General features: G+C 39.8%; 1 protein-coding gene across 5 annotated transcripts in view; it reads left to right on the top strand.

The window, feature by feature from the left end:
* The window catches only part of epha3 (eph receptor A3), an 86,596-nt gene that overhangs the window by 43,432 nt on the left and 22,485 nt on the right, over positions 1-20,679 (top strand). For 4 of the 5 annotated variants that reach the window (XM_052082083.1, XM_052082086.1, XM_052082085.1 and 1 more), the window contains 7 exons: positions 2,654-2,809; positions 4,397-4,756; positions 12,126-12,250; positions 17,770-17,932; positions 18,106-18,211; positions 18,997-19,061; positions 20,537-20,662. In XM_052082083.1, the coding sequence (XP_051938043.1) occupies positions 2,654-2,809; positions 4,397-4,756; positions 12,126-12,250; positions 17,770-17,932; positions 18,106-18,211; positions 18,997-19,061; positions 20,537-20,662 (1,101 nt within the window). The remainder of the gene's footprint in view (positions 1-2,653; positions 2,810-4,396; positions 4,757-12,125; positions 12,251-17,769; positions 17,933-18,105; positions 18,212-18,996; positions 19,062-20,536; positions 20,663-20,679) is intronic. The other variant, XM_052082084.1, reaches the window with a different exon arrangement.

Below are 20,679 nucleotides of genomic sequence, written 5' to 3'. Positions count from 1 at the left end.
GTTGTGGTGAGGAAAACACAACAAATCACCACCACCGTATGAAAACTTCTTAAGTGTATGTGGAGATATGAATTCTCGCACTGAAAAAATGTATGAGAAAGATCTCATGGTAATCTCTCAAGCATACTTTTGCGATGACGTGTCCAGGGATTTTTTTAAAATGACAAAATCTAAATTGTAATAATAGTGTTCAATACATCTTTATTTCTATAACACTTTCATAACAGCTGCTGCTGTCACTAAGCACTTTCCTGAACATTTAACATAAAATAACAACAGAACACATTGTACAACATAAACCCCAACAATAATACAATTGTAATAACTTTTCCTACATGTGTCTTATTGTTAGAGGTGGTTAGAGATGAAAGAGGAGAGAATTCAAGTCTCCTTTCACTAGTGGTTCAGAGATGTCCTGATCACAGCATGCATGACGTGACACGTCTGCTACAAGCTAAGTTTCAAAGCAAACAAGCAGCTGCAGCGTTCATTGACAAATACAGAGATCGGTTCTGTTCTTCTGCCCCATCGAGATCCACTTCATTCCCAAGCGCCGGCACACAGTTCCAAATATACATCCATGTTCTGGTCAATCCTCTCTCCTCACCCTCAGCTCCACCAGCCATCCATCAAGCCATACCAATGCAGACTGTCCAACAGCATTGACATCTTCGCTGAATAAAACAAAGATGCCCACCACAGGCGCAAAAAAAAACAAAAAAAAACATTTTAAAAACTCACAAGCAGCATAATATTCACCCTAATATGTTAAAATATCACAATATGACCAATACCACTATGGAATAACATCATGAGTTGATCTGTTTTCAATATGTCTGGGAAACAATATCTCTTTTATGGTTCCAAAATGAGAATTTTCATTTCTAATCCAATGCTGGAATATACAGTCAGTCAAATCAGTGATTCCCAATCATCAGCGGTGCCAGGTAAAATTATTCCATTTCATTTCATTCGTCAAATTATTAATTACAAATCTACAAATACACTATTCTAAGTGTAATTCTGTCAATGCCAGCAACTTAGAGTTGAGAGCAACAATTAAATGCCCTTCCATTATACGCCAGAAGGCACAATAAACTTGTGTGTCAACCTGTTTCCATTCTTACAACAGAATGAGGCTTGGCTTGCCGCAAGTATAGCAGCTTTATGTTGCATTATAAGCGGCCCAGATTTCTCACTGTGGAAGTCAGTGTTTGGAAATTGAGACAAAATCATCATTATTGCAGTACATTCCTTTGGTGGGTACAAAATGGGTCCCTTGGCTCAATAAATAATGTATAAAGGTTTTGATTACTTTTGCTCGAGGATGCAATAAGTACACTTCCACGTGGTTCTCATCCCCACTGATAGCATTTTGCTACAAGTTTGTATGTGCACTAATGGCAACTGATCCAACTGGACTCAAGCCAAGTGTTCAAATTGGACTCAAGCCAAGTGTTCAACTGCCCAATGAATGTAATAAAATAATCTTGCCTTTGGTGTCGAGAGATTAAGTGTGTGGAGCGTAGGTGCTCTGTCAAAGGTCAATTTATTGATAACAGGATCAGATCAAGGGTCATTGGCACCATGGTGAGATTAATTCATTTTACCTCTGGTCTACATTTCTGGTTAGTGTTCCTTGCAGGTTTCTGCTGACCCAGCAATTATACTGTTGCTTCTTGTCTGTGAATGGTTGGTGGTTCTGGCTGTCAAGTTTAATTTCCTGCCATATCATCCTGGAGGGGATGGGAAGGGTCTGTTTTCTGGGTGTGTCAGCAAGAATTGTGGTTGTCATTCTAGGGGTAGGATCATGTTTGGTCATTCCAACCTGCATTCAACACACACACACAGAATTACACACCCGGCTGGATGTAGTGGAGTGTTTACTGGAGCATTGGGACCTTGGCGTGCCAGTGTCAGTGATGGATAAGGTAGTCGTGGTATGGGCAGTGTCACCGGCTTTTGCAGGAGGGTGTTGTTCTGCTGAGCCAACATATTCTGCTCCCTTTGCTGCGGTTGCTGGTACTGTTGTATTTTTGACTAGGTGTTTGGACATGTTCAGCCGTGTCAGTTTCAATCTCTTTTAATTTGTTTTAAAATTGTTTGCGGGTGTCACATTTTTCTTTTCTTTTTATTTTTTTTCATAGTATGGCATGGGATTTTGGCAGCACCAGAAAGTACAGCATGAATGCACTTTTAACTCAATTTGGTATTTATTTGTGTATACAGTAGGTGTAGCTTCAAACACACTAGATCACTCGGACAAAAACAAGCAGTAGTTTATATCCAAGTTGCATTGTCACATATAGCATTTGTGATGAGCTTTACAAAAACATGAATACAAACAGCCTTATTGTAATGAGTGGACAATTTGCCTACTTGATGCAATGTTTTCTAAAAAGCAAAGATGAAATTAATTGAGACAATTTAGTGAAGTATTTCATAGGCAATATAGGGTTATTGCTACATCGAAGGATATTATACATTGTGCTGTAACGGGCATGCTCCTATTTGCATGCGCGTGTTTTAGAGACCACCCAAGTTTCATTCCTTATACTTTGGGTGCTGTGGAGGAGAGCTTATCTCTGACATTGCTGCTGATGGCCTCCTTCCGAATGACAGTAATGTCTCTGTCTCTTTCTTTTCTCCCCAGTGTGCAGGGGTGGCTTTTACAAGTCAACACTGGGAAACGTGGAGTGCTCCAAGTGTCCGCCTCATAGTTACACTCACCATGAAGGGTCATTGCATTGCGGATGTGAGAAAAACTACTTCCGTGCCGAGGGAGACCCAGCCTCCATGGCCTGCACACGTAAGTAGGACGTTTGCACATCAAACCGACGGGATGCAGGTTGTGATCATTTCATTATCAACCGGTGCGTCCCAATGTCTCACAGTAGAAAAATTATGATATGGGTGGGAGGATTTTTTTTTAGCAGCAATAAAAACACATCTTCACCTGACTTGAGGAGTTAATTCCCTGTTATTTTGATTGTCAATACACGTTAGTGTTCTTTGATTAACTGAATGCTTTCAGATGTTTCTCACTCTGAGTTATCGTGCATCATTTTTCTACATCAAATTGTAAGATGAAGGTAATGTGAAATTTGGGAAAATAAAGCATTCGACAAAATTATAACTACCTATGGACATATTTAAGAATATCAGTTGGGGCCATAATTATTACGTTATCTTATTGAAGATGTTAGTGTGTAAACACTTTGTGATTTGCAATGTTAACTTTCAAATTACTTTATTCAAATTAGATTTTTAGCCCAGTTGGGGTGGGGGGGATTTTGTTTCAATTATGTGTAAATTGTCTCCAAATTATATCTTGGAAAATATTGACCTATCATAAAAACTAAAACTGAAGTTGACTGGTTCAAAGCTGTTGACAGGAAACCACATCAATTAAACATCGAAGGCAGCGGTAATGAATTCATGGGTCATTCAAGTTGCAAATGCTTATTGGTCTGAATCACCCTTTCTCCTGCCGACATGATTCTGTTTGTCCTCCTCTGATGCACATTGATTGCAGATTCATCTTACAAGCTTTCCAAAAGCCGTTCCCCAAGAAACTATAAATCAGCCCATTCGCTGATGTCTGATTACGTATTAATTTATGACCAAAGGACTAAGAGAGAAAAGTAATTTATCATGTTTCACCAATTGCAGGAACACAGTTGAACATATAAAAGGACACTCTCAGTAATGGACAGAATTTTAATTAGAAGACCTGTCATGACAGGCTGTTATTATTTAAACACCATCTGGTCAGCTGGCCAGCTTTTCTCTCTTTTGGGCAGACAGAGTGGTACAAGGGCTGCAACTAAAAATGATTAATCATTTAAGAGGTGCGGGTGAGGATCTTTAGAGTTGGCCTTGACATTTAAAAGCATCATCGGCCAAAACAGAAAGGCAATTGGTCCCTGTGACATTTAACCGTACGCCACATTGTTGTTTTTAGTGATCATGAACCTGAACGGATTAATTACAGTGCAAAGATGAAATACAATTATCGACAATTACAAACTATCAGTCAGAATAATCATTTTGTACATAACACTGCTTTACAATCCACTGTCTACTTTAGCACCAGGAATAAAGATTACATATTATGACCTTTTCAGTTGTTGCCAACACAAACTGTAAAAAGCCAGGCCTTGTAAAAGTGGAATTCAGAACTGCTGAGCTGATGTATTGGCTTACATCGCACTCATAAAATGGCGGTTAGTGGATTTGCCATTTGCCATTAAATGCCATTTTCTTTGTGCTGCCCCCCCCCCCCCATCTCATGACTTCACTTTCCTTCTGCTTTTGCTTCCTTTTCTCATCCTGTGTATCCAATGACCTCCTGTTCTTCTCACTTCCACTTCATGTCCTCTCCTCTGACCACCAGGCCCTCCCTCCGCTCCTCGTAACGTTATCTCCTCCATCAACGAGACCTCCGTTATCCTAGACTGGAGCTGGCCAGAAGACACAGGTGGCCGCAGGGACCTCACCTTTATTGTCCTCTGCAAACGATGCCGGGCCGCAGCCGCAAATGGAAGTAATGGTGGCAGCCCGCGATGTGAGCCCTGCCGAAGCAACGTCCGCTTTCTTCCAAGGGCCACGGGCCTCCAAAACACAACCGTGACAGTAGGAGACCTGCTAGCTCACACCAACTACACGTTTGAGATTGAGGCACAGAATGGAGTCTCGTCACTGGCGCCCAAGATGAGGCAGTATGCCGCTGTCACCATTACTACCAATCAAGCCGGTGAGATGTTTCAACAGATGGTAGATAATACAGGTCAAATATTCTGCTTCCACATTAGCAATGTGTGCTGGGGTGCATTTCACAAGCATGCCAGAATGTATTTGTCTATCAATCTTAAACTAGGTTATTGTTTTTTTCCAAAACACATCGCAAAGCTTTATTGTTTTTCAAAATCCCAAAAGTAGTAACATGAAACTTGTGACTACTACTTTAGAGTGTTTATTTACTGACAGTTTTTCACAAACTCCATCCACCAATTTTTTTTATCCGCTTATCCTCATGAGGGTCGTGTGCATGCTGGAGCCTATCCCAGGTGTCTTTGGGCAGTTGGCAGGGGACACCCTGAACTGGTTGCCAGCCAATCGCAGGGCACACATAGACGAACAACCATTCGCGCCTACGGAAAATTTTGAGCGTTCAATGCATTTTTTTAGAATGTGGGAGGAAACCAGAGTACCTGGAAAAACCTATGCAGGCACAGGGAGAACATGCAAGCTTAACACGGGAAGGCCGAAGCTGGAATCGAACCCTGCACCTCTAGATTGTGAGGTTAACGTGCTCACCAGTCGCCCACTGTACTATTTTGAATACATTTGACTGTTAAAAATGATTTCTCTTATAATGTACGTTAACATATATAGTACAGTAAGGCGAACAACAAAATTCACCTTTGCTTCCAGTCACATTCCAAATACGGCTGTGATCAAAGACCTTAAAACAAAAATAAAAGCATTGAAGGAAACTGCTGGTGTAAAGAAAGCAATCCACTGCGAACACTAAGAACACCAAAGAAAATAACTAAAACAAATGACAAAAGTCATCCTTTCAAAAAGTAGACACATAACCACCAATGAAAACAATGACAAAGCAAACATCTGTACAAGTTTTCAGAGGATTCACAATCTGGCAGTTATTCTTGAAGGCTTGTCTGGAATGAAAGGTTGGGGCAAGAGAAGCTGCATTTTGCCAAAACAATTGTTTTAACATACTCATTGGGAGCATAACGTTTTTTTTTTTTTTTTTTTTTTCCTCAGTTATTTCAATTACATCCAGCCAAGACCCTCGGTCAGGAATGTGACTTATCCCTCAACTCACCTAAAACACCCACATCAACTCCACTGTTGCAGGTGGTGCACTGTATGTACTGTATGCCTTCTGGCTGTCACGTATAAGCGCATATAAGGACGTGAGTTTGAATGATTTGGGAGGAAATGTGTTGCAAACCTCCCATTGATGCATGCAGGAAGTACCCACTTGGAACAATTGATACAACCATTAAGACTCATTAACCATTGAATCGAGAAAGCAATTCAGTAGTTGCAGGATACAAGACAAACAATGCACGGGTGGAACAACTTACCGGGTCTCTAACTGAAATATAGTATGCACTCAGAATGCACTGTATTAAGTGTTTTAAAGTTGTGTGACATCCATCTATTTCAAATGGGACACGTCAAAGAAGAGAAGATGCATGTTTATTTACTTGTTTCTCAAACGTGGAAGCTTTTTTAGTGCAATGCTTATAAGGGGCAGAAACAGGGAAGCAATACGTCATTGAAGTTATTTTGGTAAAATCATGGTCTTAAATGAATGGCAATAAAAGACCTGCTGTTTGGTGGGGCATGTGGCCCACAACGTTGCTATAATATTTGTAATTGTGGCTGCAACTACTGAAGAGGTAATATTGCTTAGACATTACAGGCCCAGTTTAATTTATTTTGCAAGACCTTACTTACTTTTTGCTGTGGTTGTTATCGCAGATATGGGAAGGCGTATGTAGCTTTTCTTATTTATTGTTGGTATTGCCATTTTTTGTTATTGTTTCAATTCTGAGACCAAGCAGCCTCAGGGACTCCAGGATGTCCTGTCTAAACAAGTACTGTATTGTATATTTACAGCTGTGCGGCACGCCTCTTACAACTATCACAGGTGCCAAAAAGTATGTACCTTTCTATCGTCCTCCAGCAATTGTCTCCTACTTGTATTTGTGATGACACACTAGGATAGATATCTGGGTCACAAGCAGCAGGACAGAGGAGGGAGACGGCACGGAGTCACGAGACACAAAGGAGCCTTAACAAACTGCACGCTATCTAAATAGCGTGAGGACTGAACACTGTCTCGACTCAACCCTTCTGGATATGGCATGACCTGGATGACATTTGAAGTGATAACTCTTAGAAGAGGCTGAAAGAAAAATACCCAAACATATTATCCTCACTGCTCTTCCATAAGATAATATTTCTCTCCCCTTTTATATTTAATGCTTTAGCCTTCAATTTAATGTTCATGTTCAAATGTACAGTACTTACACCAATCATAAATGCTTGATATTTAGAAGTCCAACCTGAGCTGCAGCATAATCATGGTCAATGACTGGAGCCTGACATCTCAGAAATGAAAATGTCATCCATTTTATGGGCCCTTAAAACTGCCATACTTAAAAAAAAGACATCTAACCTAAGAAGGCAAACAGAAGTGGTGCTTCCACATTACAGATGTCATTTCATAATGTATCCATGAGAATTTTTGTGGGGTCAGAGGTAACTGGTGTTGAAAATTGGAGCCTGGCTCACAATCTCAGTTCTTGTTCATCCTAAATGTGTTTTCAAGGGGTGAAGTTAGCGCTCTCTAATTCTTCCACACCAAAGTCATCCAGTCATACTTCTACAGTCATACTATTTTCCATGACAGCATGACTGTAACGAGAGGTGTGGAAGACCCTTGACTGGTCACCAAGCAATCAGAAGGCACATACAAAAAACAAAAAAACTAAAACAAAATTGAAGTCTTAGGTAAAATGAACGCACATTTTTGAAATGTTTCTAAATAAAATACACAGTTAATTTACTGTAATAATCTGTAACACATTGTTGGAGGAGTCCACATTAGACTGAAGGGTTTATACCATCCAAACAGACCAGGAGACACATATCAAGAATTGATTATTGTAACAGTCTTCTTCCTGGACTCCTTCAAGTGAGCATAAAATAGCTGCAGCTGACCACAGCAAAGAGATCAAAACATAATACTCCAGTCCTTACGGCTGAACTCTGGCACCAATTTGCCTGTAGAATATATGTTAAAGTTCTGCTACTACACCAGTATAAATCACTCAATGGTTTGGGTCCTGAATGCATTAAAGAAATGCTGATTGAATATAAACCCAGTAGATCTGCTAACTTAGGTTAGTTAGTGGACCCCAGAGTTCAAAGTAAATATAGTGAAGCTACATTTAGCCGTTATGCTGCACATAAATGGAATAAGTTGATTATTTTTATTTTTTGTGTTGTCTTTTTTTCCTGTGAAGCACCTTGAGCTGCCTTGTATATAAAATGTGCTACACAGATAAAATGGCCTTGGCCTGCCTTTACCGACCCACATGAGGCAAACACATGGGAAGACTATGGTCTATTGAATTGTGTGGCAACAGTCAGATCGTGTGAACTCATAAAGTTGCAAAGCATTTATGATGAATGTTGGCTGTAATTACATTGCATGGTCCCAGACTCACAGTTTGCTTATATAGATGATAAGAACCAGACCTACTTTAAGTGACAGGACATGGATTCGTGGCACATAAATATTCTGTTTTTGTTTATGTGTATCATGAATGTGTGACTTGACTGAAGTGGAAAGGGCCACCGAATTTTGCAACAACATATTTATGTCTGTGTGTTTGAGCAGAACTTCTTAGGGGGTGGATTATCGTAAATATAATCTGCAGGGATAGTCATGGGGAGTTTTTTTTTTTTTTTTTGAACATATACAGCATATGACTTGGAGTGCACTTATCAATGCTGAGGGCTATGTGTGCGCTGAATACTAACAACTGTCTTTGTTTGAGTAATCGTCAGAAGAGATTGATCTTAGCTTTTTACATTGTTGATAATTACACAAAGATGCAGGCCGACACACACGCTTTGAAGCTGAAAGACACTACGCACTCCACCTGACATACTGTTTTAGCATGTCTCAGTCCAAAGAATATCTCCCCCTGCAGCTGTACACTCTCTTTTGGCCCTGGGAGTTTACAAGGATTAAGTATGTCGGTGTGCCAGCCCTACCTGATCTGCTCACACGTAGAGATGCCAAAGCAGTTAAAAGATGGATTAAGTGTTTCCCTGGGTAGTAACAGTGTGTCCGGGCAGTTATGTCAGATACAATTCCTCCTCTCATCTCTTTGCCCTCCAACTCATAGTCAACATGACCATGAGTTGGAGGGCAAAGTTTGCGATCTATATTTAAAGCAGTTTATTCCAACACTAACCCTTTGAACTGCTCCTGAGTCTAATAGAGGGAAAAACACTTGTGCCTTACAATGCTGTACTGATCCTAAATACAGCGGCCACTCGCCATTTTCACCCATTTTACCTTTACATACTTTTAAGTCAGACATAATATATAGATAAGGGAACTAGCCTTTATAGAAATTTAAATATTACACCGAGTTTGTGCTAATGTGTGAGGATGAGAGGTAATGTGGATTTGCTTGCATCGTAGAAGGATTACACAAAAACCTATAAACTGATTTCCTTTGTGAGTGGTGACACATGGTGCTGAGTGAGAACCCATTACGGTATGATAAGGACCCAAATAATGTTCAGGATACAATCATGTTTCACTTTTCATTGCACAGTCCACTGGAATTGAGGCCAAGTAGGGCAACAGCCACCAAACCGATCCAATTGATAGAGCTGTCAAGTTTTGATTTAAATGGACTGTATGCATGCAGCACTTCCGTCTTTGTCATTGTAAGGTACCAAAGCTTCCATTTTGGGGGAGGCGCATCATCAAAGTCTGTTGTGAGTATCTTATAATGTAGATTTTGTAATGGAGCTCCTCTCCCGAGACCACCAGAGTTCACTTAATACTGTCCTTCCCGCTTTCAAGTAAATGGGTGCAAGCAAGGACGTGGAGCTCCTTACAGAGACTGTTGTCTCCTCTCCCACATCTAATGATCAATATTTTACTATTAGATAATAATCCTTGAACGCTGTACTGTCCTCTCTTCTTCTTTCTTCTGATGAATAGACGCAACCACACACATATAATCTTGAAAAAAGTGTCCTAAAAGTGATAGAAATTCAAACTTGAACCTACGCCACCTTATAAAATTTTAGCGGAAATAAATCCCACCACTGTTATTATTATTCATGATATAATGGTTAGATAATTACAGAAATAATTATATACTTGAATTATTGTGTCAATTTTCTTGCAAGGCTTGAATTTATTTTTTAGTAATTACTTCACCGCATTAAGTCTCTGAGTTATGTGCTCCCTGACCAATTGTCCTTACGTATTACTATAAGTGCCATTTAAAACACTTAGTAATGGCACCACAGACCAGTCTGACCCTCTGTGGCACCTAAGTCATAAAGTTACATCTTAGAAAAAAAAACAAGAGACAACAAATTAAGCATTTTGCAGTAGACAAGCTGAAAGAGATAAAGAAAGGAAACCTAAAACGAAAATCCAAGGAACTTGAAGTTGCCCTTAAGCTACTTAGACACACACAATCATTACCACCATAAACCACAGTGCCAATAAAAAGCACCACCTTGCCCCACTATCACAACCAAGGGGAGAAGAAGAGTTGGCGGTATGGAAACAGATTCTTCCCATCTGGATTCGTTATAGGAAAAAAAAAATCCCAATAGAATTACACGTGGGTATATGCATGGGAAGACAAAAAAAACACCCATACCCACAAAAGCACACTCTGTGGCTTTACAATAGCAATCAACCAAAGCTTGAACATTTCAAAGACAAACATGTTTTTTCCTGTGGTCTAATAAAATTAAAAGTCAATGCCTCAGATGGAGAGCAAACCCCAAAGCTCCCTGGCAATTAGAGAGCAGTTAAAAAAAAGGGAAATGAGAATCCGAGTGAAGAAAGACCAAAAAGAACATGTGGGGCGCAGAAAATTACTATAGTGGGACCATGTGAACATCTTGAAGTGAATGATTGCTGAGGAAAACTGGAGAGTAAGGACCAAACCCCAGAAAATGGAAGGGTCAGCTACCCAGAAAGTTAGCTGACCCATTGTCTTTTTGTCAGGGATAGTGCAGCCTTTGGAAACCCAGTTGTTGCGTGTGTTACGGGAGATGCAGGGGATGTCGCCCCATGGCCAAACATGCTGTTCTCTGTGGCTAGCCGCTAGAAGCTTTCGGCCATTGCCAAGAATGATGGGAGCTGGTAGTCAAACAGGCAACAGAGAGATGTGTGTGGCACTCATTTATGGCACTCGTTCCCTCTGCTCATTAAACTCAACTTGAGCTACTTATTTTCACCCTGCTATATACTTTAACGTTTATATTCCATCCTAAACAGCAGTGCACCACTATGCACAAACACTTCTACATGTCTGTGGACTGTTTCATTTTTCCACTGTGACATGTTTGGTAATTTCATTGATAAGCGGGGATGATACTTTGGGTAAATATATTGATGGCTTGAAGCTATTCAGTAAAACCTCATAGATAAACCACGTCACATTAAAAGCCACGGGGTTCGGATCGCGGGGAAAAAAGTGGTGGTTTATAATCTGAAAAATCCGGTAACTCTACAACATTGTATATGATCCGTCTCTGTCTTGTCCCGGTGCCTCGAATACATTTTTCCATGTTGTGTCTTGAGTCCTTCAACACAGAGTCGGCTGTATTTTCTCATGTTTTAGTGCTAAGAATATTTTTTTCCAATATGGTCTTATACATTGGACTCAAATAAGAGATGTCATATTTGTATAGACTGAAGAAAGGCAGAAGTGCAAGTGGAGCCTCAGAGGACTCTGATTTAAAATGAGCCCTTCAGGAATATGAATGAAAGCCTGTTTGCTATTCTGTTTTTATAAGTCTTGGAATATTAATCATAGGAACAGAAATCATGAGGGCCACTGCCAACTTCTATTCGCAGCTATGAGATGCTTCAAAAATTGTAATCCTTCTCTAACCCTTGGTCCTCTCATGGGATGAGGACACAGGAATCATTCTTCGGGGGTTGGAGGAGACATCATGTATTTACATGGGTGGATATGTTAGTTATATGGACACGTTAGACTGAATTACGATATCTAAACACTTTCTTCAAGTGACTTCCTATCCACCCTTACATGAGAACTGCGTGTGTGTGCGTGTGTGTGTGTGTGTGTGTTGTTTGCACTTGCTACTTTATGTAAATCATCTGTTTACAACCCCCAGTCTAAGCCTATATCCTTTAATGTGGCCCCACTGGACAGAAAACTGAATTAGCCGAACAGAAATGCTAGACAATTGCCAGGATGCAACTGAACTTCCACTGAACCTCCATATAGGATAACTCACTGTCTCACATGCTCTATTCTTCTCTCTCTGGTTTTCCTACCCAGCTCCCTCTCCAGTAATAGTGATCAAAAAGGAGAAGACATCACGGAATAGTGTTTCCTTGTCTTGGCTGGAGCCAGAGAGGCCGAACGGCATTATTCTTGACTACGAGATCAAATACTATGAAAAGGTTGGTACTTACTGGATTCCATCACACCTTTCCTCATTAGCACTATGTGCTCTCCTTATTTTAGTTGTGAGTTTATACATAAATTCACACTAACAGTGTAACATTAAATGTCAAAGATAATTTGTTCCCTCATGATGGCCGACTTGTAATTTCTTCTAAAGCTCAAAACTCCTTTTGCTTGTTCTCCCTCTACAATACGTGTAAAAAAGCCACAGAAAAAGGGCAATGCATGAACAGAGTTAATCCTTTGTTTTTGGCTAAACTGAGCTCTGCTTCTTGCTTCATCTGGCGTGATGCAAGGTTATTGAACTTGATGAAAACTAACAAAATAACAAAAGCAAAACAAAACATTTTTCATTATCGAAATACAATAAAAATGAAAATGCTTTTAGAGAAGTGAAAGCTAATAGAAACTACAATTTAAGTTCATTTTAAATGTATTCATTTTGGCCTTGCTGTATATTCATCGCTTACAGAAGAATGACATTCAGTTGTTTAAGAATTGTAGTTTATTTCGCAATATTTTTTTTAATTATGTTGCACTCAACAAATATTCAATATACTGTATTTAAAAAAAAGAAAACCACAATCCAAAATGAAGTAGTTTCAAAATTATTACACCAAAAAAAAAACCCTCACACAATTGTTTTACAAACTCATCAAACACAAGTACATTTAAAAAATAAAACTAACCGAAGTGAAAAATCCACACCTGCGATCTCCCTGGTTCGATACCACACACAGTGACAACTCAACCTTCAAGATTTAATGTGAGGTAGAATTATGGATTGTATTTCACAATCATATCTGTTTTGAGCACAGTTGTTCAACATTTCGGACAGTTTGAATTTACATGAAAATGATATAAGCTTTAAAATATCATTTGACCCGCAACCCTTGTGAAGATAAGGAGGTTCGGATAATGGCTGGATGGATGGACATATTCTACGAGGGTTGTAGGAAGATAGAACATACTGTAAGTCAGCCTGAAAGTGGCGGAGAGGCAGGGTCATCCTGGACAGATTGCCAATAAACCCAATTCAGAAAGCATGTGTTAAAGTTCAGGAAAAGGGAAGGGGCAGGTCTTTGGGTTGTTGACAGAACATTTGAGGATAACTGTTTGTCTCTGTGACAGTGACTCTCCTCTTTTCTCTCCCTTGACAACGTGAAACGCACGACATGAACTAAACAGTTTAATCTCTTAATAAAATCTTCCCAGGCAAAATGTATTGTGTTTGACAGAACCCTCTCAGTATTCTGATCCATAACAAACAGTACTCAGTTACTCTTAAACACCTGTGCAATACAAATAAAAAACAAATTCAGTTTCTTGGGTATGCTAGACAGCAGTTATGAAGGTCAAATGTGATATGAAAATATAGTGAAGTACGATGATATCGTAATGTAAACCATGAATACAAATTTAAACGATTCTTGTGTTTCAGCAGATTGCATGATGTTATCAAGGGTATCCAATTAAAATCAGCCCCAAACTTACTCAACTTCCCCACCTGCTTTTCTCACCCCTGAACCCTTCAAATCAACTTCTCATTCCTCATCTTGTCATCTTTATCATGTTTTTCTTTGCCTTTTCTCTTTCTTATTCTCACCTTTTTTCCCCCATGTTTCATGTTCTGCCTTTCATCTTGTCCTCCCCTCTCCTTCATGGAGTTTTATGTTTTATGGCAGTCAGTAAACGGGGTCGTTCATTCTTCTGTGAGGGGAAATTAGCACCGAACGAATTACACTGCCTTTCAGCACCAATGCTACTGGAGCTGATATTTGATGGTGAAATTAGTCGTTGATGCAAGTTTAGTCACTCGAGCAGATTCACTGTGTCTGCATTTGCTGTGTGTGTGTGTGTGTGTGTGTGTGTGTGAGAGAGAGAATGAGAAATGAGAGATTGTGCGTTTGTGTATGTGAGAGCAAGAGAGAGGGGGAGAGAAGAAAGTACATGTGTGTCCCCAGATCACAGTTTGCTTCAATGCCAGCCCTGGCCCCTAATCTCTTGATTAGTAGGCAGACAGAAGCAGTCTCCTCTCTAAACTCGTTCCCTGCTCAGCCACCCTTACCTAAGATGCTAATACATGGCTGGAAAACAGCAAGGGGAAAAGTTAATGACTGATACAGCGCTTTCTCATTCACACACGCTTGCACACACTCAACCACAAGATGCAAATTCATTACACAAGGATGAAGAAATGAAAAGGTGGGGTTTAAAATGGCGTAAAGCACATTGGCGTTGCATAAATCCTTGTCAGTCACATCCAGGGACGCATGAGGGCATGCGCACAAACTCTAACACACTTTACACAGGATTCTCCACAGCGGCCACTTTTTAAACTTCAGACAAAAGTTTTCTTCCATGCAGTTGGATGAACAAGGACACCAGTGGGAGATCCCCCTTAAAAACGGTGTATTCTGGAAGGCCACTTGAGGTGAAAATGTATGCCAAGGCTGAAGTCCGCATTGCAGCACACAAAGTGTTTCAAGACAGAATCACACGTTGAGATAAAGGAGATTGAGCTACACAAAGAGACACATTGAAAAGAAGAGTTGCGTTAAAGTCACTCAGTTTTGTTTTGTCAAGTTGTTGCCCAAAATAAAATCTCCTTGATCCAGATTTTTTTTAAGTCGACTATACCTCTACTGTACTTAAAATGTATCCAAAATTGTGTAAAATCAACAAAGTTTTCTTCCGTATAGGCATGCAAGCTGCCTGCGCTGAGAACAAAGCGCATGCAGTAAGATGATGAGCTGCGCTGTCTTAAAACACGGGTTCCTCTTTTGTTGTGCTTTTCTCTATCGTATGGTCTTTCTAATATAGTGATTGCACCGATATATACCGTACTCGATGTGTGGACAAATCAAATTTGAGTTAACGGATACAATTCCCAATCCGATAAAAGGCTAATATATTTTATGATATTTTTAATCAATAACTAACCACCTTAACATCTATTTCAATATTTTTTGACCGTAGTTTCACACAGGATAATTGTGCCATCTAATTTTAGGGGGAACTAAACAGCAGTAGAGTAAGTGTGTTTGCGACTTCGAATGAGCAAGGATGGCAATAAAAAGGCGTTGTCTGGGAAACCTGGAAGTGCTTTTCACCGTTCATGGTACTTTCACAGATGTGCAAGTTACCCAAGATCCCACGAGCACTAAGACACTCGCTGCATCATCAAAGATTTTCAGCTTCAAGCCGGTTGAAATCTGGATGTCCTTTTCCTCTTAGCCTGGAGGACACAATTGTCCATGATGTTCAAAGGCAGTGTGGAAAGAAGACTCATTACACATCAGCACATTTAATGATAGTTTCTACTACTTTGGCGGATCACTCTTGAAATAGTATCGTCTAAGCAGATGCGCTTTATCAGAGATAAACTTTCTGTAGATTTATGAATGCAATAATCCCAAAGATATAACTTGTATGCATGAGCTTTGAAACAGACCATTGATCATGTCTGACAGGGTTTCATATCTCCCCAAATGGTTGTTGCACGTTTGATTTTAAGATTTTTTTAGCTACTGGTACCTCGAAACAATATTAGATGCGCCGGAAAATTAGAATGCAACTAGCTTTGTTGAACCACAAGTTATCACTTAGCTCCAGATGTATGAAGGTGGAAGATGACTTTGCCTCTATTTGTGTTACGTTCAGTTTAAACATACAATATATGATATATTTTATGCAATTTCATTATCATTTCAAACAAAGAGAGCCTCTGATGGGCGTGAAACATCTCCACTTTCAGTAAAAAAAAAATCTGTTGTGTGTTCGTGGGCAAAACTACATTTCTTGCACATGTTATCAATGTGATCTCTCTCATGAGCACAGAGACCTTCACATGCAGAAATTTGGTGTGTTTATTTGGTCTTACATGGAAGGAATCCTGTTTTGCATTTTTTATGTGCATGTTTATACAAGCAATAATTTTCTTCAGCTTTGTTTAGATTGTCAAAGCGGCATTACAGCTATGGTGGTGATCTGTAGTGCTCCGGCGAGACACACATGGTCAGCCTTTAATCACAGGATGCCATTGCTATGCTTTGCTTCCTTACACACACGCGCCCGCGCACACACGGACATAGGTCGTTTTACCACACCTGTGTGTGATTTTAAAAGGGATCCCATGCTGTCCTTGCCATTGAATGGTGACAAGCCGTGAGTGGATTTATAGTTGCGATGAAGAGTTATCCTGATGTTGGCCTGTTGTATCAGTTACCTCCACACACCCATACCAGTTTAAAAAGCTTTGTGCTCTATAAAACTCTAATCCCCCCATTACTGGCCGTGAAGTCTTTTCATATTGCCCTGCGTGTGCCCAATGAGGGCTTGTAAATAACCCGGTTGGTAGAATGAGGATTCAACTCCTTCCTTGACGTGGGTTTGGTTTTTTTTTGCTTGCCTTATTTGAGAAACCAAAGGCTCATTTTGTTAAATGAATGCCATTTAGGTTGTTGAACCTTATTTTATCTTCCCTGTTGTTCTTTAATGGCTTATTTTGTTGTTGTGAATTGGTGGAGTACTGCTAGATTAATGGGTTGGTAGTCATTCCTTTAAATGGCAGTTTACTCTGGCTGGGTGGAGGAACAAACGAGGGTGCATGCAGTCCAACTTCAAATCTCAAATTAATGATGAAATTCAGATCAGATCATATTCGTCACTGGCTGACCAAATTACAATATAGCTGTGTGTGTAGAGAGAAATTTGTAATTTCACTCTAGTCTCCTCATAGAATCTTTCTCGCTGTATGCAAAAAAACATCACCGCCTAAGTACAGTTCAGTTTTATTTAACTTTTGGAGTGAAGTACCTGTGTCTTTAATGTTTAAGAAGTGTTTGTTTTTAAATAGCTATGTCAATACAATTTGTATTGAACTTTAATGTTCAATATATTTTAATGTAATTATGTAAAATGTATAAAATGTAAATTCAAGTACAGTCCCTACCCCCTCCATATTTAAGCGGTACTGTAATGTGCATCACATCAAAGCGACTGATAATAACCTGTTTTATCTTTGGTAAACTGTTGTGCGCTACTGTATTTCAAAATGGGTGTTTGAAGAGCTAACGTAGCCCTGTAAAAAGTTTGACAACCATTCTCCTAAACGACTGTGTCGCAACACAAACAGTAAAAAAAAAAAAAGCCTCTCCCGTCAACTTAATAAACATGTCAATCGAGTCAATCAATTCTATCATCTGAAAGACCTAAAATTAAAGTGAGATTTTTTGACTCTCATCCAAGAATTCCACATCTGGTCGCAAGGTGAAGACTCCCTGTTCTTGCTTTGCTTTATCAGCATAGATCAGCAGGAGAGAAGTCGTAAAATAGGGAGGCCATAATTCATCAGATAAAGGGAAACCTGTCAAACTGTCGGCATTGTTTGGGTCTGTGTGCTTATGATGGGCCACACTCTCAGATGAGACACCGCGCATGTTGTATTCATTAATATTTCGGCCCAAGGCGATGTATTTAATTTCCCTGTCTGTATTTCTGCCTTGTCTGTTAGGAGGAGCAAGAGACCAGCTACACAATCCTTCGGGCCCGGGGTTGTAACGTGACTCTGAATGGTCTTAAGGCCAATACTGCCTACCTACTGCAGATCAGAGCCCGCACAGCTGCTGGCTACGGAGCCAGCAGTCCCAGTTTTCAGTTTGAGACCAGTCCTGACTGTAAGTGGTGGCTGCCATGCATAAAATATGGAGTTTGGTTTCCAGAATGCCGGTTTTAAACCAAGGATTCCAACATACATTTTGTCCGTTCTTTTTAAATAACGTGTGCGTGTGTCGAATATATTGCTGGCGACAACATGCAACTCACTACTTTGTTGTTCTGTGTCTTTCAGCAGCCTTTTCCATCTCCAGTGAGAGTAGCCAGGTTGTTCTAATTGCGATTTCGTCAGCAGTGGCCATCATCCTGCTCACTGTGCTGCTCTATGTCTTGATTGGCAGGTCTGTCCACATGTCACCGCGGGATTATGCGACACAATCCTTTTGGTCTCTCCTTACAACCTGATTGCATAGATTAGGCATGGATATCACCAATAAAAAAAAAAAAAAATCAACCTAGTAATTCCTAATTAAAATAAATAAATAAAAGATTGTCTTCAAAAACATTACAGTCCAAAACAATGCTCTTCTCTCATCAATTTTATAAGAACAACCTTATAAATAAATCTGCATCTCATGGAATCTCGTTGAGAAATATGAGCATGCCTCGGGGGTTGTTGCAGATGCACAAATATTCGTATGCTAATGATGGTAGCCGTTGTAATTGATCTATAATTTTGACAAGCACGATGTTGGCCCCAAACAGAAAAGTATCTTTGCTCTCTTTAGGTCAAATTAAACATAATTAACATAATGTGTTATCTCCATACCTAACTTCCATGCTATCCTAACAATAACTGTATGAAGAATTATATGTCATGTGCCTGTCTGTGTGTTGATTGGAAGACATTAATAGTATGTCACTGATTTTGGCATTCTGGAAAAAAAGTTGATTCCCCCGCGGTTCGTAAGAGCTGGGATTTTGCAATTGTATACACTCCCCTACTCTCATGCACACGCACTCACACACACACGCACACACACACGCACACACACACACACACACACACACACACACACACACACACACACACACACACACACACACACATTAACTAAAATGGGCCAATGGGTGAAGCCTTATTAGACGTGGCACAGCTTCTAACCTTCTCTATTTGGATTGGCAGGTTTTGTTGCCACAGCAAATCCAAACATCCTGATGAGAAAAGACTGCACTTTGGCAATGGCCACCGTAAGTACCGGACTGTTTTTCTTCTTCAATCTTTCCTGTCTCCAGTTTACAGTTCACTGAACTCCAATTAGCTGGTTGCATTCGAAATTGCTTGAATGTTTTGTTCTTGTCGATGTTTCTTTCTCACAGTATTTTCACACTTCTAAACAAACAGAGGCCGGATGGGAAATGTTGCTCAAGCTTGACAATGTCGTATTGTCCAAGTCCCGTGTTAAATGTTGTACTCTCCAAATCCATGATCAGGGACATGCTTTATATTTGAAAAATCTCATGGCACAGCACCAAACAAAAAGTGTCACAAAAAGTTCACAAGACACAGAAACTGAAATAAGAATGATGTGTGGTGCAGTGTAATGTCTTTATTGTATGATCCATCGGCGTACACTGTATTTATTGTCAATCAATACTCATTGCCAGGCCAATTAGTTGAAATAGGACAATAAATATAGAGTAATAGAAACCTTAATTCCATTTGTACTTGTCTCACCAGTCATTACTTTTTCAGTGTAAACGGAGAGATTGATGATGTTAAAACTTTGATGATGTTAAAACTTTTAACATCATCAATCTCAGCTAAAACGAAAGTCAAGCAAAATAACAGACGCCCTAACAGAAAGGAAGGAAATGAGTACAGTACTGCATATGGTAGGCATTCAGAATTAGGATCGTTAAAGTACTCAATGTTTTTGATTTTAGTCTTTGCCTTTTCCTATATTGACTGTAGCCGCTAAGCTTGATAGGTTTAAACCACAAATCTCCCCAAGACAGTAACAGGTTTTTTCACTCATGAATAATTTAGGAGGATCAAAATGTGACCATAAACTACTAGGGAAGTCCAATTTTTAAATATACTGTGTATACATGTGTATATTTTTTTCTTTCCTGACATTTTGTCCTGTCTTAAAGTGGCAGTGAAAAGCCTTTGATTAGCTCTCCTAAACTCGAGCAAAATTGAAAATTTCATCGGACTGGGAATCACTGACCGTTGTAACGCTCGGTCGAATCAGATTTTGCAATGTGAAAAACATGTAATTCTCTGTCACCTCATTCCTTTTTCTCCACACTGAAGCCAAGCTGACACGATGTAACAGCAGCAAAGTATTATTTGCATCTGGTCATGATTGGGCTGGAATTTTTCCTAAACCGATCAACTTAGTTTTCCTTTTTTACTTGGATATACGCCGTTCTCATCATTTAGAAACATCTGTAAGGCTGTTGTAACATGTGTTAGTGTGATATTAATTGGCTTCTGCAGAGTATCCTCATGTATCCTGACATGTTCAAAACTCAGTGAGGCAAAGGAGATTACATCATCTTAAACGTTGCAAGCGACTGATCTGATCTGATTTTTATTTTTATTTTTTGTTTTGATTAAATCACGGCACTCCGAGGATTTAATGTTGAAACCTCGTGAGTATTTATTGACGAAGTGGCAGTTCTTGAGTGACCATTTGTGCTTCTCTTTCCTGCTCCAGTGCGTCTGCCAGGTATTAAGACCTACGTGGATCCCCACACATATGAGGACCCAAGCCAAGCCGTGCATGAGTTTGCAAAGGAGCTGGATGCCTCCTGCATAGCCATTGATAAAGTGGTGGGAGCAGGTAAGAATCAACTATAC

The sequence above is a fragment of the Hippocampus zosterae genome, chromosome 12 (genome assembly GCF_025434085.1).
Source record: "Hippocampus zosterae strain Florida chromosome 12, ASM2543408v3, whole genome shotgun sequence".
Taxonomy (NCBI): Eukaryota; Metazoa; Chordata; class Actinopteri; order Syngnathiformes; family Syngnathidae; genus Hippocampus; species Hippocampus zosterae.
Note: the sequence above shows the minus strand (reverse complement) of the source record. Positions and strands in the feature narration are given on the sequence as shown.